General features: G+C 39.9%; 1 protein-coding gene across 1 annotated transcript in view; it reads left to right on the top strand.

Moving 5' to 3' along the window:
- Positions 1–26831, top strand: part of dars1 (aspartyl-tRNA synthetase 1) — a 75525-nt gene that overhangs the window by 24788 nt on the left and 23906 nt on the right. Inside the window, exons 6-10 of the mRNA XM_088352699.1 lie at positions 276–378; positions 11687–11789; positions 13631–13711; positions 19094–19153; positions 25581–25692. Coding sequence (XP_088208825.1) covers positions 276–378; positions 11687–11789; positions 13631–13711; positions 19094–19153; positions 25581–25692 — 459 coding nt within the window. The remainder of the gene's footprint in view (positions 1–275; positions 379–11686; positions 11790–13630; positions 13712–19093; positions 19154–25580; positions 25693–26831) is intronic.

Here is a 26831-nt window from a genome sequence, read left to right on the forward strand (position 1 = left end):
CTCTCTTTCTCTCTCTCTCTTTCTCTCTCTCTCTTTCCTGTTGATTAACAAGTAATAGGGGGCCCCAAATCTAATTTTGGTTAGGGCCCCATACACACTAATCGGGATAAGTAAGAGATTCGAAGTTAGATCAGATTTAGATAGATGGATTAGATATACCTGTAATTTGAAATACAATTACAATTTCTTTGTATCTTAACTACGACGTCTCATGTATTCCATCACTCCCCAAGCCCGATTCCGGCGTTACCCCTTGTTTTTTTTCCCCTCTTTAGGGAAGCAGTGTTTCTTGGTGCTGCGCCAACAACAGTTTAACGTGCAGGCGCTGGTGGCGGTGGGAGATCGTGCCAGCAAGCAGATGGTCAAGTTTGCAGCAAAGTGAGTACAGAGACGGCGTTTCCTGCGAGAGAGGCGAGAAACAATGGTGGGAAAATCCTGGGCACTAATTGTCGGCCGATCCATTTTCACACATTCCGAGAGAGGCGTGGGCCGAGGAAATCAATCATTTTTCGCTTGACCACAAAAGCCGCCTGTTAACAGGGTCGGATACGGCGGCGATTTAATAGAGTGGTTCCTGTCGAGATGGCAGATAGAGCGGCGGCGTACTTAAGAGGGGGGAAACGCACGGGAGCCAGGCATCATTTGTTTTGTTAACAGTTAAGAATGAAGCCTGATCATTTGATGTTTACAAGAGATACTCAGGTGATGAAATGTGACTGCCATTGCTAACTGTTGCATTGGATTAACTCAGAACAACGCTCGTTTTTGATTCCAATAACCACGGAAGTAATGAATGAATGAAAACTTTATTTTGAACATTAAAATAAAAACAGGACAAAATCAATGAGTCAACAACAAAATAATGTTACATAACATGCTCGAAAAGGGGTAGTTGGAAGCAGATGCTTATTTTCCCTTCCCCTTTATCTTTCCTATTACCGTATTTTCCGCACTATAAGGCGCACCTAAAAGCCTTTATTTTTTTCAAAAGCTGACCATGCGCCTTATAATACAGTGCGCCTTATATATGGATCAACATTAAGTCGCAAAGTCTTCCAACTAACTTGCAGCCGCCGACTAGATTTTCCCCCGAACGCCAAGTAGTTTGCGGTGTATGCTGGGATTTATTTACCGGCGTTTCATTGGCTAACCAATGTGTCAATCAGCATTTGAATCGATCACTATTGGCTAAAGTTATTCGGAGGTCAAGGGGCGGATCCTTTTTATCATTTACAGGCTGGCATTGGCTTAAACGGCAAAACAAAGCCTGCAATTGGCCGAAAAAGATGAATGTGTATAGCACGTGGTTGACGGCATACAGAAAGCATTTTTTACTATACTGTATTTGTAAATATTTTATTCTCCTGGATTTACTACACTCACGGATATAAGAGGACATTGGCTGCACATTATTATGAAAACGACTTCTGTGAGCTCCTCCGGCTATATATTATCCCTGTATCTGGTTTCAGACTGAACTCGATGTTCCTGTGATAAGCGGTGCAGATAATGGATGGAATGGAGTGTCTATTTTTAAATTAAACTCAATTCCAAGTGTTTATTGTCATATTCACAGTAAAGTTGTGAGCGAAAAAGAAAATAGAAACTAAGGAATGGTTAGCATTTCTTGAATCCCAAGACTTTAACCTTCCGAATGATGGAATGATGCATTTGAGTGACATCTTACGGACACCGCATCCGCACGTGTTCTCGACACGTATTTGCGTCTTTGCAAGCTTTCGGAATGTTAAGGGGGTAATAAGTTTGACTGAACTATCTGACTGTTTTGTCGACGTTCCCATTGTAGCGCCTTATAATCCGGTGCGCCTTATGTATGTCAAAAATAGGACCAAAATTCTTTTTTCGGGGTGCGCCCTATAACCCGGTGCGCCTTATAGTGCGGAAACTACGGTAAATACATTTTACAAATCCTCTTTTCCTCTTGTGTCTAATATAACAAAATCTCATGGATATACTTATTACATAGGTCAGATATCAATAATTACCGTAAATTCCGGACTATAGAGCACACCTGATTATAAGCCGCACCCACCACATTTCGGGGGGAAACTGATTTTGTACACACACAAGCCGCACCTGTACATTAGCCGCATGCGCCCACATTGAAAAAACGCAATACAAACACAAAATTAACCCATACCCGATACAGACCAAAAAACAAGCCGTCAAAATGAATGGAAAATGATACCGGTAATTAACAATGCAGACCTGCGGAGTCCAGGTGCCCGTTGAAAGTAATCCAAGGAAAAAAGTGTATATTTCCAAAGGTAAGGGTGGGAAAAATATATATCCACTATTGTCTGCCGCATCCACAAACGCGTGTCACCTTTACTCCACTTCCCGTCAGCCCGCGTTTGCCCCGCCCATTCTTTCTCATTTGCTCGTACAAAGCATATCAGAATAAGTTTCTAAAATAAATACATTACAAAAATATACAGTTGCAAATACATATTATACATGGTTACACATATTTACAAAGAAAGACGGTACACCGAGAGTTTTTAAAGCTTTAATAATAATATTATAACTTTCATCCCAAACCGTGCCTGTGAAGGGTAGCAAAACGCTACTAGGAACACGCTCGCAACACCGCAGACAGCTCTGTTAAATAAAACATATTGTACTTATAGTGAGCACGGTAAGCCGTCCTCATCTTCTTCCTTATAGCTGACGTCATCAAAGTCGTCTTCCTTTGCCTGGGAAAGAGATTTTGTCATAAAGACGTTGTGCAACGCTCCCTTATTCAAAAACACGCTAGCATCACGCTCGCAAAGTAAAGTTTGCGTGCGATTGCTCTGTTTCCTTCAATATCGGACTGCCCGATTGCGTTTAGCTTGAATGTTGCGTCATGTGCCTTTCTTTTTGCAATTTGCATGATGTAAATATGTCTACGCTAATTTAATTTGTGTACAGGCTAAAAAGTTGCAATCTAAACCTTACCTCGTACTCGAGCGCCGCTGGCAGCCGTTAGAAAAATTACATCAATTGGCCGCAACACTGAATAAGCCGCAGGGTTGAAAGTTTGGGAAAAAAGTAGCGGCTTATAGTCCAGAATTTACGGTATAATAATTACAATTATCACATATTTTATACACTAATCTTCGTAATACCCATCCCTCAACGTCATAATGCCACTAGTTACCAAACATCACTGCGGCACCAATGATAATAACAACAATAAAAATTAAAAATAATATTTATAATAAAAGTTATGATATAATCATAGCAACAATAACAACAAAGTTAACTATAGTTTTAACGCAGTATTTCCAATCTCCCTCATATCCCATTTTCTTCATCCCTGTATTTCGCCAGCAATGCTTTTTTTGGATTTAAATTCGAACACATGAATAGTTGGACATTGTTTGATCTCATCTTGTAAATGATTCCAAAGTTTGACTCCACACACAGACACACACATACTTTTCCTGGTGGTTCTCACCTTTGGGATTTTGAATTTACTACAGCCCCTCAAGTTATAATTTCCCTCTTTCCGAATGAATTTTTGGACGTTTTCTGGCACCATGTTTTTGTTGACCTTAAATTACAGTTGTAAAGTGAAAGATTTTGTTAAATCATTCAATTTTATTAATTTGGACTGCATAAATAAAATATTGGTAGGATCCCGATATTGTACCCACTGTATGGTTCTTATTGCACGTTTTTGAGGGATAAAAAGGGCCTGTAGTGAACTTTTGTAATTATTGCCCCAGACTTCTGCACAATATGTTAAGTATGGCAGTAATCTCATCTCATCTCATCTCATCAGCTACACCGCTTATCCTCAGTAGGGTCGCGGGGTTGCTGGAGCCCATCCCAGCAATCATCGGGCAGTGGGCAGGGGACACCCTGAACTGGTTGCCAGCCAATCGCAGGGCACACGGGGACAGACAACTCACTCATTCACACCTAGGGACAATTTGGACCGGCCAAATCACCTGAAATGCATGTTTTTGGAACGTGGGAGGAAACCGGAGTGCCCGGAGGAAACCCACGCAAGCACGGGGAGAACATACAAACTCCGCACAGGAAGTCTGGAGCTGGATTTGAACCCACGCAGGAGGTTCCCAAGACATGAACTGTGCCGCCGTGCTGCCTGGCAGTAATCTATCAACCTTTATTGGTAAACCATTGTTTTATATGATATGATGTTTTAATCCCCCTATGTTTTTGTAACATTAAGAGCGACAAGGCCAATTTTATTTTTTAATTTGCTCACATTTTCATGACAGAATTGCGCCTTAAAGCACCAGTGTGTCACATTTGACCACTAGATGGCACAATTGTCAGATCCTGCTACGCTGGGCTCTGTGGCACTGGTTTTTATTAGCAAGACGCCAGACAAACATGCAGGCGACTTGTAGTTATGGATTCCATTATGTAAAATAATTATAAATTTCTCGAACGATATTTCCTTTTTTTTTTTTTTAAATAAAGGTGATAGTTCATTTATTTTTGTCTGGTACTCAAATCAATGCTTGGTTTGTTTTTCCCGAATGAAAGTTTTTGTACCACTAGGAGGCACTTAATATTACACACTGTCCCTTTTTAAGGTACTGTGTGTTATACTTTTCCAGTATAGTTGTATAATGTTGTGCAACCGCCAATGAGTGCTAGAAAGAACAAGGAAAAGTACAAACTCCAGAGACCTAAAGTGAATAATGCATAATATTATTTTCATTCCCTTTTTTGCCTAGCTTTTTGCAAAGAAAGAAAGAAGGTGGGGAAAAACAAATAAGTATATTAAAAACTAAAAGAAAAAGGGGGAAAGGTAAAACAAAAAAAGTAATGTAAAGAAAAAAAAAAAGAGGGGGTAAAAGAAAATCATGAAAAATTCAAACTAAAAGAGAAAAAAAGCCAGATAAGAGGTAAAAGAGGGGGGAAGGAAATAAAAGAAAGAAAAATAAGTCATTTTTAGAAAAAATTGTACTTAAATTGAGCAAAAATGACCTTACAGCGGAACCCTTTTTTCCCTCTTAGTTCTAATTCTTTCTGTTGTTTTGTGAACAAAAGAATATTTTTTGTTTTCTCAAAAGTACTGGTAATCTCAGAGATGCAACTACAGATGCTCCCCTACTTACGACCATTCGACTCACAAAAAAACGGTAGATACGATCATTTTTTTCGGTATGTCGAAAAATATCTGGACTTTGCTATAAGTAAGATATTGTATTTTGTGCTCCTTTTCCCGAGTAGAGGACAGTACTGTAGTGTTTCTTTCCGCCACTACCGGTGTGTGGCGCTGTGAGAGATTACCCAGCACCCACTCCGTAGAAGAAATCCGATTCCTCTTCCTAGTTCTTGTGTAAACATACTATACTGTATCTCCAGCGCGCTAAGAACTTTGACGTTTTTATTGTTTAGTATCTCGCTCATCCATTCAATATGATTCGTGTAAAGAAGAGGCGGGCCGTTTCTTTGGACACGAAAGTGGAATAAGAAAGCTTGATGCGGTTGAGAAAAATGGTTGGATCGCTTTTTTTTCGGCCACTTTTTACCACAGAGGAGGACCTCTTGATGCACAAGTCCCAAAAGTAAGTTAAACCTAACTTTACCTATCTTTATAGAGCATATTATTTTATGAAATCTTGATCTTTTGGTAAAAAAAACAATACAGGTTACTTATACAAGCCTTAAACATACTTATATAAAGCTTAAACATACAAAGTATAGCACTAAAGCAACTTAAGAACAAATTCAACTTACAAACAATGGTCGTTCGTAAGTAGAGCGTTTATATTCCCCCAATAACTGCTTAAAAAAACTCTAAAATGCAGTATAATGAGAAAGTATTTCAACAGTTAAGGGAAGGAAACCAATATAAGCTCCATCTTTCCCCCATCAGCCCTTTCTTTCTGTTTTAAGTTGTTGATTTTCAATTCATCATAACCTTCCCACCGCCACTCTGTGCTCTGTGGCACTGGCCCTGGCTAGCACCAGACAATACACTGCCATCTAGTGGTCAAAAATTACACATTGAGGTTTTAAAGTTCAAGTGTTTCTTCTTTGCAATGAAAAAAAACATAAAATGTACATTTTGAGAGCTTCTGCAATATACACCGTGAAATAGAGTTGCCAATAGAACACATTGGCTGGTGAAAACCTCGACCAAGCCCTATCACCTCGAGTATTTGGACTGAAAAGTGTCAAGCTCCCCCATAAAAAACAGGTGTACACGTTATCATGGTGCTTTACAAAGTCTGGTTTTGATGACTGATAACATAAGACTCTGGATTACACGTAATCCCTATAGCTAGTAAGGGCACTGATAATATTACTGGCCAGCCTTCATCTTGTTGATTAAATGTCATCCTCTCATTTGCAAAATTTAATTAGACGATCATCCGGCACTGCAACTGCGTCTTCACTAAAGCACGCACATATTTGTGACGACTTTTAAACGGTCTTTAAAAAATTATGGATTAGGGTTTTAATAGATTACCGTTAGGCAAAGCTATATGTCTAAAAAGTAAATTCTCAATTTAAACAGTCAATAATCTTAATGGACTTTGAAGTATGCATCAAATCCAGCAGATATTTATTTAAATAAAATATTAAATGATGAATAAAATCAATCCTTTGCAAAATGTTTAAAAATCAGCTTTACTGGTCTAATCAGTTTTCTAATCCTTTATTTCAAAATGTCATATTTGTGATTTTTTTTTTTAAATGGCTAATTAACTCAATGATTCTGATCCATTGCCCTGGCCTGAATTAACGTTAGCTCAGAGTTACCAAATACTAAGAAGCTTTTCTGGTTTACCATGGCAGTTTATAGCAAGTTTATAAATATGCATTTTCTGATTAAAAACATCTATAAAAATAGCGAAATTCTATAAAATTACTAAAATTTAAAACAAAACAAGCAATTTTCTTTTGTGTATTGAAAACGTTAAATGCTACAAATACATTGTTACAAATATGAAACAATTCTATCCATTCCAAATTGGTTGTTTTTCAGTTCATTTTTGAATTGATCACATTGTGTACAAACCATTTCATCCGAAAAATGACAAATCTGAGAATTGTCTATTTATTCTTAAATTCTTTTCAACGTTTGGCAGCTCTGTTGACCTTATATGTCCTGAAATACTGTTAGCTTCTAGGCCACGGGTGTCAAACTCATTTTAACTTGGGGGCCACATGATAGAACAAACATTCTCTTGGGGGCCGGACTAGTAGATTTGAAAGAAAGAGAGAAGGGGAAAGCGAGAGAGAGAGAGAGAGAGAGAGAGAGAGAGAGAGAGAGAGAGAGAGAGAGAGAGAGAGAGAGAGAGAGAGAGAGAGAGAGAGACGAGAGAGAGAGATGAGAGAGAGAGAGAGAGAGAGAGAGAGAGAGAGAGAGAGAGAGAGAGAGAGAGAGAGAGAGAGATGGGAAAGCAAGAAGGGAAAGCAAGAAAGAGAGAGGGGGGAGAGAGAGAGAGAGATAGAGAGCAAATAGCAAGAGAGTGAAAAGCAAGAGAGAGAGAAAAGCAGGTGAAAGGGCGAGGGCAAAGGAGAGATAGAGAAAACATAAAAAACAAGAGATAAAAAGACATGGTGAGAGAGAGAAAATGAAAAAGGAAGAGAGAGCAAAAGAAGGTAAAAAGACACACACAGAAAGAGACAAAGAGTAACAAAGAAAGAGAAAAAGAGACAGAGAGAGTGAAAGAGAGAGAGAATGAGAGAAAAAGGGAGGAAGAGCGAGGGAGACACAAGTACAGCGTTTGTGAGGCACCTGGCTTCGGCAACATCAAGTGGACATATTTCAACCTGCAGCTCGTTTTTATCTCGCGCTTCCTTCAGCGTTGTCTCGCAGGACTGATCCGACCCGCGGGCCACCTGTTTGACACCCCTGTTCTAGTCTAAGAAAGGGAAAGTCTTTAATATGGCATTCTTTTATCGACCTCATCTGATGAGCAGCAGTGGGCTACGGGAAGCAGCTGTTTTAGGGCCAAAAGGGACTCTCGCTTCAGAGTTCTGTCCTCATTACCGGTGTGAAACAAAGAGGACTGATGGATTAAAATGCCCTCAACAACCTGCCAGTCTTAATATTTGGCCTTCTGAGTCTTCTATTAAAGTTCAGTGATGGACAGCGCCACATTATTGAAATGTCACTGCTGGAAATCTTATAAGATTAAAGTATTTATGTGTAAACTCAAATCTCATGTCTAAAACGATTTCAAACCATATACTGGACTGTCTCAGAAAATTAGAATATTGTGATAAAGTTCTTTATTTTCTGTAATGCAATTAAAAAAACAAAAATGTCATACATTCTGGATTCATTACACATCAACTGAACTATTTCAAGCCTTTTATTATTTGAATATTGCTGATTTTGGCTTACAGCTGAAAAAAACTCAAAAATCCTATCTCAAAATATTAGAATACTTCCTCAGACCAAGTAAAAGAATAATTTTATAACAGCAAAACTAAATCAAACATTTGAAAATCTCCATTGATGCACTCAGTACTTGGTTGGGAATCCTTTTGCACGGATTACTGCATCAATCCGGCGTGGCATGGAGGCAATCAGCCTGTGGCATTGCTGAGGTGTTATTGATGCCCAGGATGCTTCGATAGCGGCCTTCAGCTCATTTGCATTTGTAGGTCTGGTGTCTTTCATCTTCTTCTTAACTATACCCCACAAATTCTCAATGGGGTTCAGGTCAGGGGAATTAGCAGGCCAATCAAGGACAGTGATGCCATGGTCAGTGCACCAGTTACTGGTGGTTTTGGCACTGTGGGCAGGTGCCAGATCATGCTGGAAAATGAAATCCTCATCTCCATAGAGCTTTTCAGCAGATGGAAGCATGTAGTGCTCTAAAATCTCTTGGTACACAGTTGCATTTACTCTGGACTTGATGAAACACAGTGGACCAACACCAGCAGCTGACATGGCTCTCCAAACCATTGCTGACTGTGGGAACTTCACACTGGATTTCAAGCAACTTGGATTTTGCTCCTCTCCAGCCTTTCTCCAGACTCTGGCGCCTTGACTTCCAAATGAAATGCAAAACTTGCTTTCGTCTGAAAAGAGGACTTTGGACCACTCTGCAACTGTCCAGTGCTTCTTCTCCATAGCCCAAGTCAGACGCTTCTTCCGTTGTCTTGAGTTCAGAAGTGGCTTGACCATGGGAATACGGCTATTGTAGCCCATTTCCCGGACACGTCTGTGAACTGTGGCTTTTGATACCTGGACTCCAGCTTCAGCCCACTGTCTTTGAAGCTCCCTCAAATTCTGGAAGCGGCTCTTCATCACAATTTTGTTAAGGCTGCGGTCATCTCTCTTGGTTGTGCAGCGTTTCCGGCCACATTTTTCCCTTCCAACAGACTTTTTGTGGATATGCTTTGAAACTGCACTCTGTGAACAGCCTGCTCTTTGAGAAATTTATTTTTGTGTCTTACCCTCCTGGTGGAGGGTATCAACGATGGTCCTCTGGACAGCAGTCAGATCAGCAGTGATTTAGTTTACTGAACCAAGCTGAGTGTTTTTAAGGCTCAGGAAACCCTCGCAAGGTGTTTCGAGTTAATTAGATGATTCAGGTGATTAGTTGAATAGCCTACTTGTATACTTTTTCATGATATTCTAATATTTTGAGATAGGATTTTTGAGTTTTCTTAAGCTGTAAGCCAAATTCAGCAATATTAAAATAATAAAAGGCTTGGAATAGTTCAGTTGATGTGTAATGAATCCAGAATGTATGACATTTTTGTTTTTTTAATTGCATTACAGAAAATAAAGAACTTTATCACAATATTCTAATTTTCTGAGACAGTCCAGTATACTCTTCATTTAAGGCTGCATCGCACGTAATAGACCCCCCTAAAAACTGCGTTTCAAAATAGCCACATATAAAAAGAATTTCGTACCCAAAATGTAAAAAAAATCTTGGACCTAGACAACCCTAATTACTTAATTGTGTAGATCAGGGGTGTCAGACTGGCGGGCCGGATCGGGCCCCGCGAGGGGATTGAATCCGGCCCGCGAGACAACGCTGAGGGAAGCGCAAGAGAAAAACGAGCTGCGAGTCGAAATATGTCCGCTTGATGTTGGGCTTGTATTTCTCTCTCTCTCTCTCTCGCTCTCTCGCTCCCTCTCGCTCCCTCTCGCTCCCTCTCGCTCCCTCTCGCCTTTCTCTCGCCTTTCTCTCGCTCCCTCTCGCTCCCTCTCTCGCTCCCTCTCGCTCCCTCTCGCTCCCTCTCGCTCCCTCTCTCGCCTTTCTCTTCTCTCTTTCTTCTATAATTTACTAGTCCGGCCCCTGAGAGAATGTTTGTTCTATCGTGTGGCCCCCGAGTCAAAATGAGTTTGACACACCTAGTGTAGATCATTAAGATCAGTATACTGGTGAATAAGCTAGAAATCTAACATTTGTAAACCATTTACTGTAGCTTCAAGCAGTGCCTCAACCGCAGACGCAATAACAATACTTTTGTATTTCATACAATATTTCCGTACCTCGCAATCATTTTCATATTCAACTCGATAGCAGTTGTCACTACGCAGGAAAGGACATAAAACCAACAAAATCACAATAAAATGAGAAGTGGTCCCTTTGGGACGGTGCCAATTGACTGAACAGGAAGAAGGGATTTAGCAGGGCATTATTGGCATCTATTGTTAAAGGGGTGTAATTTGCCCTCCATTTTTTTCTTAGCATAATAGTTGAGAAACACTGTTTTAGAAGGTTTAGTAAACAATAAATGTGTACAGACGCTGCCCTACTTATGTTCTGGACAATCGTTACTAAGTTGAATTTGTTCATAAGTTGCTTCAGTGTTATATTTTGTAAGTTTAAGGTTTGTATAAGCATGTTTAAGGCTTATATAAGTAACCTGTATTGTTTTGTACTAAAAATGAAATATTTCATAAAATAAAATGCTCAATAAGTTAAATAAAGTGAGGTTTAACTTACTCTTGGGAGAGATGGGCTTCAAGAGTTAGGATACTTCCTCCTCCGTGGTAAAAAGTAGACAAAAAAAAAAAGCGATCCAACCATTTTCTCAACCGCATCAAGCTTTCTTATTCCACTTTCATTTCAAAAGAAACTTCTCGCCTCTTCTTTACACTTTACACCAACCCTATCGAACGGATGCACGAGATATTAACAATAAAAATGTCAAAGTTCTTAGCGCGCTGGAGATACAGTATGTTTACACACCAACTAGGAAGAGGAAGCGGATTTCTTCTTCGGGGTGGATGCTGGGTGACCTCTCACAGCGCCACCACGCCGGTAGGAGGTACTACAGTTCCGTCCTGTACTCGGAAAAAGGTGCTCACAATATATTTTTCGACATCCAGAATTTTTTTTCCGTATCTACTGTTTTTCGTAAGTCGAATGGTCGCAAGTAAGGGGGCGTCTGTACTTGTATTCGCATTTTTTTCAATTCCTTAGCCTGATTACATGAGGAAACTGCGAACGGTGAAACCAGTGTTTTGCTTCACTTAGTCCTTTACATTTGCATCTCATATAAGCTTATTTCTTCCTAGCTATATTGTCAGCCCCCGCACTCCCTTGAAAAGCCATAACACTCTGTGGCATCTCGCATATGTCAAACTAAATTCCCACAATAGTGCGGGAAAATGTTTTCTTGCCTCCCACACGTATTATAATAGATTTCCCTCTTAGTGCACTGTTATTCTTTTTTTCCAACCGTCCCGCTTTTGTCCCCCCCCCAACAGCATCAGCAAGGAAAGCATTGTTGACGTGGAGGCGGCCGTGAGAAAAGTGGACCAGAAGATCGAGAGCTGTTCTCAGCAGGATGTGGAGCTCCACATTGAGAAGGTAGACTTGAGTCAATCTGTTTTGGTCTACCTGTATTGCTTGCAGCAGGGGTGTCAAACTCATTTTAACTCTGGGGGGCACGAGATAGAACAAACATTCTGTCGGGGGCCGGACTAGTAGATTAAAGAAAAAGGGAGCAAAAGAAATGAGGGAGAGAGGGAGGGAAAAGGAGAGAGGGTGGGACAAAGAAGGAAAAAGAGTAAGAGGGAGAGAGCGTGAGAAACAAAAGATAAAAAGTCGTGAGAGGGGGGGAAGGAAGGGAGAGGAAAAAAGAAATCCAAGGAGAAATAGATAGACAGAAAGAGAGAAAAGAGAAAAGAAAGCACAAAGGGTATGAAGAGAGAAAGAGAAAAAAAGAAAAAAGGAAGTTGGAGCAAAAGAGGTTAAAAGACCGAGAGAGAGAGAGACAGAGACGTAGAGAGAGAGAGAGAGACGTAGAGAGAGAGAGTGAAAGAGACAGAGTGGGAGAAAAAAGGTAAGAGAGAGTGGGAAAGGGAGGGAGAGAGAAAGAATGACGTAGAGAGAGAGACGTAGAAAAAGAGAGGGAGAGAGAGAGAGACATAGAAAGAGAGAGAGGAAAAGAGACAGAGACATAGAAAGAGAGCGAGAGAGACATAGAGAGAGAGGGAAAGAGACAGAGACATAGAAAGAGAGCGAGAGAGACATAGAAGAGAGAGAGAGACGTAGAAAGAGAGGGAGAGAGACGTAGAAAGAGAGTGAGAGGGAGAGAGATGTAGAAAGAGAGGGAGAGAGAGAGAGAGAGAGAGACGTAGAAAGAGAGGGAGAGGGATGTAGAAAGAGAGGGAGAGAGAGAGAGACGTAGAAAGAGAGCGAGACGGAGAGAGAGAGACGTAGAAAGAGAGCGAGAGGGAGAAAGAGAGATGTAGAAAGAGAGGGAGAAAGAGAGCGAGGAAGAGAAAAAGAAAGAGGAAGAGAGAAATAGAGAACTAAAGCAATAGAGAAAAAGAGAGAGAGGGAGGAATAGAGAAATACAAGTACAGTGTCTTTGTTCGAGGCACCTGGCTTTGGCAACATCAAGTGGACATATTTCAACCTGCAGCTTGTTTTTCCTCTTGCGCTTCTCTGAGTGATGTCTCGCGGGCCGGATTCAATCCCTTAGCGGGCCTGATCTGGCCCGCGGGCCGCCTGTTTGACACCTTTGGCTTACAGGGTAATTCTTGAAAATGCTTTAATCGTGTTGTTGTTTTCAAGGATTGAAAAGTGCTTGAATTTAGGGTAGAGTTCTTGTGAATGCTTGAAATTGTTGCAAAGTCTACGTAGAAATGAGGCCAACACTGCTTTCGTTTGGCTTCGCCTTGCCATTGCATTTATTCTTCCCTCGTGATTAACTGGAGCCGGTTTTAATTTGTACGGCATTGTGCTTTGAGGTGTAATCGCCCCCTATGGGTGGCGCCCAGTAGCACAGGTGCATGCTACACCTGTAAACAGGTGCATGCTACATGGTAAATTGTAATGGGAAGAACTTCCTGCAACTGAAAATTTTAGCTGTTTTTACACCTATTTGGGGAGAGATTTGCCTCTTATTGATATAAAAATCATACACAAGATTAAAAATCAGCAGATATATTTGTGGCTCTGCAAAATACACGATTCACACCGGATTTTCTTTTAATGAAAATGCCTACAAAGCAAGTCACTGATTTTCAAATTAAGAGTCTAGGCACTAATTTAGATTAACTGTCCCCCATTAAGCCACCAAATCAAATAAGGAATACTGAAATACTAACAATCTTGCCTGAGTTTCCGCAAAAACTTGATAGCTCAGTCATGTAAAACACATTTTTCAAGCTGAGTTTTATTCTTTTTTTCGCCTTTTCCAGATTTTTGTCGTCAGCCAAGCAGAGGCTCGTCTTCCCCTCCAATTGGAAGATGCCGTTCGCCCGGAAGGAGAGGGGGATGAGGTAAGGATGACGGCGACAATGGATTAAAGCAAGGTTTCTCAACCAAGTTGCCGGGAAATCATATCTGGAATGGTGTCTCATCTCATCAGCTGCACCGCTTATCCTCAGTAGGGTCACAGGGGTGCTGGAGCCCGTCCCAGCAATCATCGGGCATTAAGCATTGCACGAAATTGTCTAAAATTTAAATCGATATATTAAGGTGGTCAATACCATAATTCCTCTGTTATTGTGGTTGATGTGTAACCGCGGTGTACTTTTACATTCATTTTAAAAAGATACTTTTTACAAGAGATCGTATAGTGGGGTTTTTTTTACGTTTACAATGAATTCAACATATTTTCTTTAGTCTGAATTAACACCAACATCATCCTTTTTATATATATGAGAAAATAGAAATACTAACAATAATGAGTATAAAAACGGGTACAATTTACCTGCAGATGAAATGAGTCACAACATTAGCTTCTCTGCTGGCTTTGATCTCTTTGATCTCCATAAGGGGAATTAGCATTTTAGCACAACATGCAACGTCCGGCAAAACTAACATAAAAGGCGACAGAAACAAAAGGAAAATAAATCCAAACAGCTTGACAACATCAATCACATTACTGTGCATGTTGAGAGATTTGTCAGCTGTGGTTTTAATAGAATAGAATAGAATAGAATAGAATATACCTTTATTGTCATTGTTACAAAATGGGTTAACATATTGTGACAACGAAATTGGGCATGACACTCCAGTTTTACACATTCACAGTGAGGTATGAGCCAAGAAGATAAAGGAACAGAGAAGATAAGGTTATAAAACAAGGGGGATAAGGCTATAGTTATAATTTACATGGTATTTACACAAGAAATGTCGGCATGTGGAATGTTACATACAGTGTTGTCGTGATACCGTTGGTATCGTAAGGGTTGTGCAATATTGCATTTGGTGCAAAGTCATCATAGTGCAAAAAATAGTCAGCATATGCATTGGTGCAATCATAGACAACATAGTGCAGAAAAAAGGAAATGGTCAGACATTAATTTTAATGTTTAAAATGAACTTTTTGCGAAGCACCAAAAGATCGTGGCTTACCGTTGATAGTGCGTTGTTTGACTGCCAACAAACCCCGCCTTCCGGTCACGAGTCAAAAGCCAAACCAAACCTTACCCCATACCAGCAGGTGGCACTGTTGGACTCATCATTGCAGGACACTTACCAAAAAACTATACAACTTATTTCAGCAGGAATTTCAATAAAACAAAAGTTATTATTACACCCGTTACATATGAATAGTGAAATTCCACAAAGAATTATTGTCCATTCATAAAACCTCCAAACTAAGGGGCAAACTTACCCCGAGATGACATCCCTACCCACTGAAAGTATACCACTGTAATAAAATAACACCTATAGATCCACACAGAAGAACACAGAATTGCAGTTCAACCTATGGTGTTTATTGTAGTTATATACAAAAGTAAAATCAAATTGCTAGGCTTTTCCTTTAAGTACAAGAAAGCGATTTAGAGAGTGGCTGGCAAGCTGCACTGGGTATGCTTTTGTCAACCCAGGTCTCCATGGTGTAGCTGTTTCCCAGGAGTTGTAGCTGAAAGGCATCCGTTTCATGGGTAATGGATCCACTGAGATACAGGTTCGGCAGGGGCAGCTTAAGAGAGTTGTTAGCCTATCTGTAGCACTAGACAGGACCTGCAGCATCTGTATTGGTTTCTCCCAGACGCCGCCTCAGTCGCCTCCCAGACCCGGTAACAATCCATGAAGGCTGGTGATCCCCATTTCTGTGCGCTTTTCTGACTTTCCTCAGAGTCCGATTTAATTGATGTTTTTCTTTTCTATGTAACAAGCCGCGAAAGCTACTAGCTGTCGCCATGCTTCCCAGTTTGGTTTTGGTTGGACTCATTGACTGACAGCCTACACCAGCTTTTCCCAGTCCCGCACACAGTCATGCCCACCCAACACACGTAGCCCTCCCTAACCTGCCCCTGTATTAGCATATCTTGTGTGTTGTCTGCTTTGAACACAATTCACAATACATCTATATGATTGCCAATAAGCACAATTCGATTCAAAATCCAAGACGCAGTGAACCAGTGATAACCGGAGCGCAAAGTAGCGAAAGGTATCTGTATGACGATATAACATTTTTGTGAAAGTAGCTCAGGAGGTAGAGCCATCGTTTTAGGATTAAGGGATCCCAGTTCGAATCCCGGCTTGTCCGTGTTACATGCCGAAGTGTCCTTGGGTAAGACACTGAAACCCCAATACCCCCAATAAGCAGGTTAGCGCCTTACATGGCTGCACAGATCACGGCCGCTATTGGGAAATGTGAAGCACAATGTAAAGCGCTTTGGGAAGTCATTGACTTGAAAAGCGCTATATAAATGCAGAAAGAAGAAGAAGAAGAAATTTTCTTTAGCTGCTAGCATCACTTTAGCAGTTCATGCTAAATTATTTAGCAGCTAACGCTAGTGTTACAGACCTTTGCATTGTGGATATCGTCGATAGCAAATACTTGTCGCTTTTCATCAATGGGTTATCTTAAAGCCTGCGAATTTTAATAACCATTTGGTTTATTTAAGAAAGTTATGACATTTCCTAATAGGACAGATATCAGTTTTACTAAAGCAAGAAAGAATAATCTCAGAAATGTGCTAATTGGGCGCATTGTGAGATTTCGTCTATCCCTCAGTCAGAGCATTGAAGATGGGTTGTGGCTGGGTCTTCCAACACGACAACGACCCGAAGCACACAGCCAGGAAAACCAAGGAGAAGCATATCAAGGTCCTACCATGGCACATCCTGTGTCCAGACCTGAACCCAATCGAAAATCTTTGGAGGGAGCTCAAACTCCGTGTTTCTCAGTGACAGTCCAGATGCCTGACTGATCTAGAAAAGATCTGTGTGGAGGAGTGGGCCAAAATCCCAGGCAAAGGCTACCGTACCAAATATTACCATTCTTTTTCTCACGTGTTCAAATACTTATTTGCAGCTGTATTACACAAATAAATCATGCATTGTGATTTCTGGATTTTTCTTTTTAGTTTATCTCTCATAGTGGACATGCACCTACAATAACATTTTCAGACCCTCCATTATTTTTAAGTGAGAGAAATAGCAAATTAGCAGGGTGTTCAAAGGCTTATTTTCTTCATTATATGTATTTTCATTTTTAAAAAGTGCTTTGCCTTAGAACATTTTAAAATCTGTTTGATGCCCTCCCTTCACCTCTGAAGAACGTTTTTGTTGTTCAAGTAGACTTGCGTATATATACAGTGTCTACATATGAAGCATTATTTCAGAGAAGTGCGTTCATTGGATGTATTGTACAAATAGAATGCTTAATTTGTCTTAAACTGTTAAATACAAAATCCCTTTCTAATCCATTGTGTGCAATTTCAAAGAAAGTACAGCCCCGCAGAGTGAGAATTCTAATTAGGGTGTTTTGTGCACTCATGCCAATTCATTTGATGCTTTTACAGATGCGGTAATAAATTCCATTTGAAGTTCTATTAGTGGATTAGGGTTGCTGGTCTGTTGCGCTTGGCAGGGACATTAAAATCACCATCAATGCCGTTTAATCTATTGTAGAATGTGTTCTTGTTGTCGATCATCTCAGGTCACACTTGGTCAAAAGGTATCCTTGATTGCTTTCTTTGGAACTGTTTTTCTGGGAGGAACAGCAGTTGACTTTCCATGATGGTTTCAATTGCAGCTTTCACGGTTTTTATTGGAAGACCATTTTAAGAGTTAATAAACATCAGCTCGTACCAACATTATGGATTGGAATCTGCAAAGAAAGACATCTTTGCATTTTATTTTTTCAAATATTGTATATAGGGTTTGTTCGGGTGCTTGAATTTGTATGTTTTCAAAGATGGAAAAGTTCTTGAATTTTGGGTGAAGTGCTTGTCAATGCTGGAAATTGTTGCCAATGACGTCTTCACTGGTCTCTGGTGGCTTTGTTTAGCTGTTACATTTCTTCTTCCCTCATTATTAACGGCAGCTGGCATTGGTTTGTATAGCATTTTCCTATGAAGTGCCATCGACCCTTATGATTGGCGCCCAAGAAAACAGGAACATGCTATATCTAAACAGGGCACTGTGAAATGTGTATTAGTCCAAGAACTCATGGGTCACGGAACCTTTAATCGCTTGGGTCGTCGGGGAACCAATGAGGATGCAACTCTGGACAGCTTTCTCCACTGTTGACGGTCCCTGGCCTGTTATTACTTGGACGCTTGACCAGATCATGCCTCTTTGGGTATGGTCTCAGATATCTGAGACCGACAGGATCAGATGACGGTGTTTAAAGTTGCTAAACTTGTGAGAGATTAGCGTAATGTTCTGTACTTGAGAAAGTCCCTCCAATCGACGTAATCACGTACAGTGAGAACATTATTTTATCAATACATAGCCTTGGATGTGTTCATTACATTTGAAACTTCATGTTATCAGATTTCTCCATGGTACATGGTAAATTGGTACGTCCAGAGGGGACGCCGTCGTTCCATCCTTTCCAAAGGGAGTTATTGGAAACAAAGAAGGTGTAAGACATTTTTGTGCTATGCTTATCTGTTCTACAATATCATCTTTTTGATTAGGTTTTGAGTTTTTCCTTGCCCTCATGTAGGTTTTAGATCGGGGGATGGTGTAATAATAGTCTGTAATAGCCTGTGGTCTGTGCAGCCCTTAAAGATTTATTGACTTGACTATTAACTACGAAATTGATTCTATAAAATCTAAACGCATTTCTGATTTCATAATATCCGCCGGTTTCATAATTGATGATCCCGTGGCCCTACTGAGGGTTATTTTTTTCAACCTGGACCTGTGCAGCTGCAGCAGCATCCCAGGTGTTTTCTGCCGGGAGGCATACTCACAAGTCGCGAATACCGTCCTGAGAGACCTGAGACCTCAACAGTTGGTCTGCCGGCCTGTCTCACCCTTTGTCCCCCCCGCTTTGGGCTGGTGGGAGCAGGATGTAGCGACACAAGCTATTAGTGCAAAGCCCTCGCGGGTCCTCGGAGGAAGCCAAACATGCGTGACCCTGGAAACCGAGGTTCCTCCTGTGATGAAAAATTTACTCTTGTATTTGTGTTTTTCGGCTACCATATTTCCACAGTCGCAGGTGTCTTTTGTTTCATCTGGAACAAAGCCATTTTTTTTCGCTTCGAGATTGAATGTTAAGTTTTATGAGAAAGAATGAAAGTGCTTGTTTTCTCCAGGTGATATTTGGAAATTATATCAATTTAATGAACAGTGTGAGTTTCTTTAGAAGCCTTTATGTATTGCTGTTTACTGGGAAAATGAGGAGCAATCTTTGATGTCTAATTAAATTAAATAGATTTTTATTTTTATCTCTTGTCTTCCTTTAGGAGGGTAGAGCTACTGTGAACCAGGACACTAGACTGGACAACAGAGTGATTGACCTCAGGGTAAGTAGTTACGAGTGATATATTCATCGAAGATTTTTGGCTTTGGTCGTGACAATCTCCTAGCTTTTTTATTGGTATTAAATGATAGTGTAATTTTAGCTGTTACACCTATTTTGCAGTATTACCTAAGTTTTCTTATTATTTTTTTTAGAATGAGCTGAACTTTTTTTTATTGTATGGATAGTTTTTGTTAAATTATTATGAATGTTTTCTAAGGAAACTAATCTTTAAGATAAGCAAAATTTTCTTTCTTTCTCTCTCTCTTTTTCCCTCTCTTTCTTTCTCTCTTGTTTTCTTTTTCTTTCTCTCTTTCTCGCTCTCTTTCTTTCTCTTTTTCTCTTTCTTTCTAGCCCTCTTTCTCGCTCTTTCACCCTTTCTCTCTCTTTCTCTTTTGCTCTCTTTCTCTCCGTCTTTCTTTTTCTTTCTGTCTTTCTCTTTTTCTTTCTTTCTCTCTCTCTATTGTGCTCTTTCTTGCTGTCTCTCGCTCTTTCGCTCTCTTCCGTTCTCTTTTGCCCTCTTTCGCTCTATTTTTCTCTCTTCTCCCTCTCACTCTCTTCTCCCGCTCACTCTCTTTCACTCTCCTTTATTATTTCTCTTTCTCTCTTTCTCTTTTCCTCTCTCTTTCACTCTCTTGCTCTCTTTTGGTCTCTTTCGCTCTCTTTTGCTCTCTTTTGCTCTCTTTTGCTCTCTTTTGCTCTCTTTCGCTCTCTTTCGCTCTCCTTTGCTCTCTTTTGCTGTCTGTCTTTCTCTCTCTTTCTCTCTCTCTCTCTCCTTTTCTCTCTTTCTCTCTCTCTCTCTTTCTCTCAAATGTACAACATATTTTTAAGTTGTGATTGAAATAAAACAGTCATTTTAGTCATCTCCTTTTGACGGAAAAACAATTTGGAATATAGTAAAATCAGGGCAAAAGAGCCTTTAATTTTAATAGGATCATTTGGAATACATAAAAAGTACAATTCCTAAACCCACAAAATCTCAATATTTATGCTCATTTCATGGATTATTTTTCTTTTAAAACGGATAAGAAAATCTTAAAAATCCAGAAAAATAGGATAAAATTGGTACAAATTTCTTTCTACATCAAAAAACTATTTCACTGCATGTACATCACTTTAAATTTGTAGTAGACCATATAAATATGGATTATAATCACGATACCTGTAGTTTTCAAAATCTGTCCTGTAAATCGAGAACTACTGTGGTAAATTGGATTATGATTGACTTGATAGAAGAGTCTTGCTGAAAAGAAGGGGAGCGTTTGCTATGATACAGATTATAGATGGTGGCATTTAATTAGCAGAGGTGACGAAAATGAAGATGTTGAGCTGCTCTTTTAGGAATCACAGGGATTGATAAGATTAGAAATGAGCTCATCAGCGGAGGAGCCAAGGTCAGATGTGTTTTTTGGTTTTGTTTTTTTACTTTGACTGCCTGGACAGTGGACACGTCTAGAGGATAGATGGCGAGCATATCGGTGAAAGAGTGATGAGGATGAAGTTGCTGGAGAAGAGAATGAGAGTAAGACCTAAAAGACATGATAGATGGAGCAAATGAAGACTTCAGGGGCAGGTAGTGTTGCATCGCAGGGTGCAGAATCGAAACGGGTACGGAAGGAGGACAGTCTTTTTCTACCTTTGCTTGTTGAAATCAACATCAGGAATTCTTCAAATGCGTGGGGGAGAGAGGAAAAGCACGATTTGCGGTCTAAACACCACAGTGAAGTCATTGTGATGATGTGTGCTTGATAACATAAGAACTGGAGTTTCCTTTAATGTTCAGGGAACGATGACAAGCAAATGCTGCCGCAATCGGCAATGTAAATATCGGGCACACATTTTACGCCACGCAGCCCTCATTCTCGGCGCAGTAGTAAATATGTGCAGTCATGAATTCAACTATTAATGAAAGATGACAACACTCAAGGAACAACCAACATCGTAACACCAAACAGGATTTCGGCAGCATGTAATAAATGTCATCACTGATGTAAACGAACAGTGGTGCTTATTCTTAAAGTGACTACGCCATCTCTTGGAGTTAACTATAATAACTTTTAAATCACACCACGTGTTTGTTTTCCTATTCGCTATTTTGATTAGTCACTTGATCCAAAAACACATGACCTGGGAAAATTGGGGGCCGGGGGGAAAACATAAGGTGTGCGGGGGGTTTAAACAACATTTGAATATGGCTAATTTTCTTGAAAATATTCGTTTCCAAGGGAAAAAAAGGATGCATTTCAAGCGAAACTTTCACTTAAATGACTTTTTTTGTGATATCTCTAATATGTAAACAACATCAACTTCTGCACGGACTCTGCAAGAACTATTCACACTATTTCGGTCACCATGGCAACATGCACAAACGTCATCCCTCCATGTCCCGACAATGACGAAGGACCTTCTTCATGTTTTTTTTTTAAAAAGAAAAAGCTCAGTCTGTACTTATCCATATATTCAGTTCTCTCACACACTTCCTCACTACTTACTCGCAATATGGGACCACCTGTACACTCCTATTGATGGTTACAGGAAACAGCACTGGGAAGAGAGGGCTCCCTCGATGTGGCGACAAAGATCTAATCAAAGCCACCCCTAACATCTGATGGTGATTTCTCATGCTTAAATCATTTCCAGAGGCTTGATACTGTGTCAAACCCTTTATATATTTATTTCCTTTTTAATAAAGCAACACAAAACACATTTTCACCTTTGGGCACTATGGGACAATGCTTGTGAAACCGTATTTATCAGTTATGGCACTGAGTAGGTTGCTTTAAATAAGTCTTTTAGGAAAATACATGCATTGTAAATCCCTATGAAGTCATTTTGCTCAATGTGTAGATAAGTGGTGTCAAACTCATTTTAACTCGGGGGCCACACGATAGAAGAAACATTCTTCTGGGGGCTGGACTAGAAGATTAGAGAGATAGAAATAAGAGAAAGAGAGAAAGAGACAGAGGGAGAGAATTTGAGAAACAAGAGATAAAAAGAGAAATAGTGAGAGAGGGGGAAAGAAAGAGAAACAAAGAAATCCAAAGAGAAATAGAAAGAGAGCAAGAGAGAAGGGGAGAAAGAGAGAATAGGAAAGCAAGAGAGAGAAAGAGAAAAGGAAAAAGAAGGCAAAAAGATGCAGTTAAAAAGACAAAGAGGTACAAAGAAAGAGTAAAGGAGACAGATTGAAAGAGAGAGAGATAAGAGTGAGGGAAAAAGAGAAAAAGAGAGAACATGAGATACAAAAGAAATAAAGAGAAATAAGAGAGAGGGGGAAAGAGAGAAACAAAGAAATCCAAAGAGAAATAGAAAGAGCAAGAGAGAAGGGGAGAAAGAGAGAATATGAAAGCAAGAGAGAGAAAGAGAAAAGGAAAAAGAAGGCAAAAAGACGCAGTTAAAAAGACAAAGAGGTACAAAGAAAGAGAAAAAGGGAGACAGATTGAAAGAGAGAGAGAGATAAGAGTGAGGGAAAAAGAGAGAACATGAGATACAAAAGAAATAAAGAGAAATAATGAGAGAGGGGGAAAGAGAGAAACAAAGAAATCCAAAGAGAAATAGAGAGAAAGGGAAAAATAGAGAAGGGGAAAACAAAAGAGAGAAAAAGAGAGAATAGGAAAACGAGCAAAAGAAGGTAAAAAGACACGGTGAGAGAAAGAGGAACAAAGAAAGAGAGACAGAGTGAAAGAGACAGATAAGAGCGAGCGAAAGAGAGAGACATAGAATATAAGAAACAAAGGGGATAAAGGGAAATAGTTACTTTACATGAAGTAGTTTTACAGACCAGTTACATTTATAAATTCCATCGGGCCCTTTCAGGAAGGCCATTTAAGGAAGGCCATTTTACCGTGTAACACCCCTGATTGAACCTTTTTGAAGACAACAGCCAGACGAACGACTAAAAAAAGGGAACAGATAGGTGCACTTGGACAAATGTTGTCCCCGTGTTATGAAAGTCTTTCTTCTGTGAATTAACACCCGGCGCAGACGGCACCATCTGGTCCAAGAGTATTTTGCGACGCTCTGAATTGGAAGGAAACGCTGGAAAAACTGTCAGCTGTTGGCTGATGCTCCTTTCTTAACTACCTTCACACCCACTCACCTCAAGTGTACTTGAGACAACAAGTGACTTCCAGTCCAGACAGTTTTTTGTTTTTGTTATGGTGCCTTGCAAAAGTGTTGTCCCCCCCCAAGAACTTTTTGCTATGTTTCAGGCTTCAAACTCAAAATATTTCCTAGGAATTAACATTTAAGAAACACATGTAATCGACATATTTTAGTAAACTAACAAATACAAGTGTGTAAGGTAGGTGTTGCAAAAATATTGGCCCGCCCTTGAATTGATCCTTTTGGTGGGATCACAGCCACAAGTCTTTTGGGTATGTCCAAGTATCTTAAAAGAGAAATATTTTTTTGTGCCAGCATTTTTCCCATCTTTCCCCAAATACTGGACTATGTCTTGGCCCTTCTAACACTTTTATTTTGTTAGTTTTAAACTTTATTTAAAATTCGATTTGATGTTTAGGTTTGTTGTCCTGATAGAAAGTGAACCTATGCCCCATTCTCAGGTCTCTTGCAGACTCCAACATATTTTCTGCCATACTCGCCCTAAATTTGGGTCCATCCATTTCCCCATCAACTCTAAAGGTCTTCCCACTGAGGAAAAGTAACTCCGGAGCATGATGCTGGCAACCCCATGTTTGACAATGGGGATAGTGTTTCCACGGGATGTGCAGTGTTACTCTTAGACCAAACGTAATTCTATGCATTTAGCTCATTTCTGTGTCATCTGACCAGATCACCTTGTTCCACGTGTTTGTGTCTGTCATGTGGCTTATTGCAAACTCCAAACGGGCCTATTATTGGTATTCTTTACGAAGGGGCTTACTTAATTCCACTTTTCCATAAAGGGCAGATTTATGCAGACTACGACTAATGGTTGTCTTATACACCGCTTGTTCCATCTCAACTGTTTAGAGGGTTTAGAGCCAGGTTCTCAAACTCAATCGAGTTGAGGGCCGCTGGAACTAATAATCGGGTGACGTTGGGCCAAATGGGGTTTTCCACAAAAACGGCGCTAATAATAACATTACCGTCAAGGTTAAAACTTGAGATTGTATTAAGGTAAAGATGAGAACACACTCTGAGTCGGATATTAGGTTTTTGATAGCCCTTCCATCTGAGGCGCGTCCCACCAGAACATTCCCCTAAAACTGCTTCCAAGATCGGCTCAGAGAGGAATCACACACACCCAATGGCTACCGGCTCATTTATTGAAAACACAGGCATAAAACCACACATCTGATTGGCTTAAACGAGGTCACAAGAATACATGAAACGAATCTGATTGGTTGGACAGAAATCACATGTTTAAAGGATGCAAATAATGCTGGTCGCTAGATGGCGTGTGAGCATAATAAATGAGCTATAAGAAAAGAGGAACTTTGTAACACAAAAGGTACAATGCATCGCTGTGAAGTCAAGGGAGTAGAAAAGGAGGCAAGCTCGTGACCAGACTTCCTAGCTCTAAAGTGAAGGCCATCTTGATTATTAGTTAGCGGGCCCCAAGAGGATACAATTGTTATAAGTATACAAACCGCACCTGAATATAATCTTTGGCTTCGTTAAGGCACTTATATAATTTCCCTTACAAATACGCTCTTCTTAAAGGTACAGCGTTTTATGTTTGTTCACTAGATGTTGCTGAAAGTGAGCAAAAAGCACCCATTTTTCGTCCAATTTTTACCCTGCCTTTCTCTGAGTTGCACAAAAAGAAGGGAAAATTATTTTTAAAAGGAATGAAATAGGGAAGAATTCATGAATTAATAGGGAAGAAAAAGAAAGCAAATAAAGGAAATTGCCAAAAAAGAAAGGAAAAAAAGGAAAGGAATTAAAGAGAAAACACGAGTTCTTGACATAGAAAGGCTAGTTTTCGATGTACATCATGAAGCTGGTTTTCACTAAGCAATCTACCGACAAGTCTTGTTTTTAGCTTAGAAGAAAATTGCACCAATTTTCCCAAATAAAACTTAGTTTTTGACAAAGGAGAAACTACTTTCCTGCATATACTGAAATATTAAACCTATAGGCACAGAAGAAAACCACACTTGCATTAACAAGAACAATAAATGTGATTTTTTTTTGTTTAAATTTCGAACAGAAGGGCAGTTCAGTGAAAGAGTGAATTATTTTAAGAACCTGGTTATAATCAGAAGTAGAAAAAGATTTTTATTCATCTTTGTCGAACATAATTGCCATGTTCAGTTTCATTTGACGTCAAACTGTCACAGTCGGGAATTTCTTTTTAACGGTACTTTATATTCAAAGAGCTTATTCCTTTTAGCGTCTGTTTTCTATCTGGTTTCATATTTCCTCTTGGAGGTTTTGCCTAGCTAGGAGATTTAATTGTGACTTTTTTTTGTTTTTGTCTCTAAAAGACCACCACCAGCCAGGCCATCTTTCGCCTGCAGTCCGGAGTGTGCCAACTTTTCCGAGACACCCTCACAAATAAGGGCTTTGTGGAGATTCAGACACCGAAAATCATATCAGGTACACACACGTGCTTTTACACACACACACACACACACACACAGCGGTTGTTTTTTTCCTATCTCCTGGGAAATCTCAGACGTTTCAATAACGGTACACTTTCGGTTTCACTGTCCCATTAGAAACGTAAGTCGTTGCTGTGACTAAAAGTCAAAACGTCAGTTTTCTTGTATGACTTGTACATGTTATTGCTTCTTTTTAAATGTGGGGCGTTTAAAGTGGATCAACTAATTCTAGATGGAGCAATCATAGATTTAATTCCATCAAGTCATGTTTATTTGTGACACTCTTAATCACAAGAAGTCTCAAAGGGCTGCACAGACAACAGACTATTACAGACTACAGACCATTATTACCTCATCCCCTGATCTAAAACCAACATGAAGGCAAGGAAAAACTCAAAATCCTCAGCATGAGGAAAACGAAGAAACCTTGAGAAGGGACCGTACATGAGGTAATCCCACTTCCGGGATGACTGGAGAAAACAACTTTTACTAGTCTGAATTTGTAAACCGGAATTATGTGGCTAAACAGATACAGTTGCATCTCGACGGATTTTTTTATTTACTTGTTTGTATTATTACGTGTTTTGGAGTACGTAAATATTTTACTCTCCTGGATTTACTACACTCACGGATGTGAGAGGACCAAGGTTGCGTATTATTATTAAACGTGATGGCTGCAAGACGACTTTGGTGAGCTAACCCGGCGTTATATTTTCCCAGTATCTTGTTTCAGACTCATCTTGATGTTTCTGTGATGAGTCTATTTTCAAATTCAATTCAAAGTGTTTGTCATATGCACAGTAAAGAACCACGTTTCCCTGCACAATGGAATTCTTACTTTGCTGTCCAAATAGTTACCAGTGAAAAAGAAAATAGAAAAAAATGAAGAAATGGTTGGCATTTCTTGAATCCCAAACGTTTAACTTTCCCAATGGAATGACGCATTTGAGTCGTGTCCGTGCTTGTCTGAGACACGTATTTGCTTCTTTGCGAGCTGTGGGAATGTTAAGGGGTTAATGAGTTTGACTGAACTATCTGTCTGTTTTGTTGACGTTCCCACTGTAGCGCCTTATAGTCTGGTGCGCCTCATGTATGGAAAATAATAGGACAAAAACAAATATTTTTGGGTGTGCA

This window comes from Urocampus carinirostris, chromosome 14 (assembly GCF_059441175.1).
Source record: "Urocampus carinirostris isolate Australia breed hairy pipefish chromosome 14, RoL_Ucar_1.0, whole genome shotgun sequence".
Taxonomy (NCBI): domain Eukaryota; kingdom Metazoa; phylum Chordata; class Actinopteri; order Syngnathiformes; family Syngnathidae; genus Urocampus; species Urocampus carinirostris.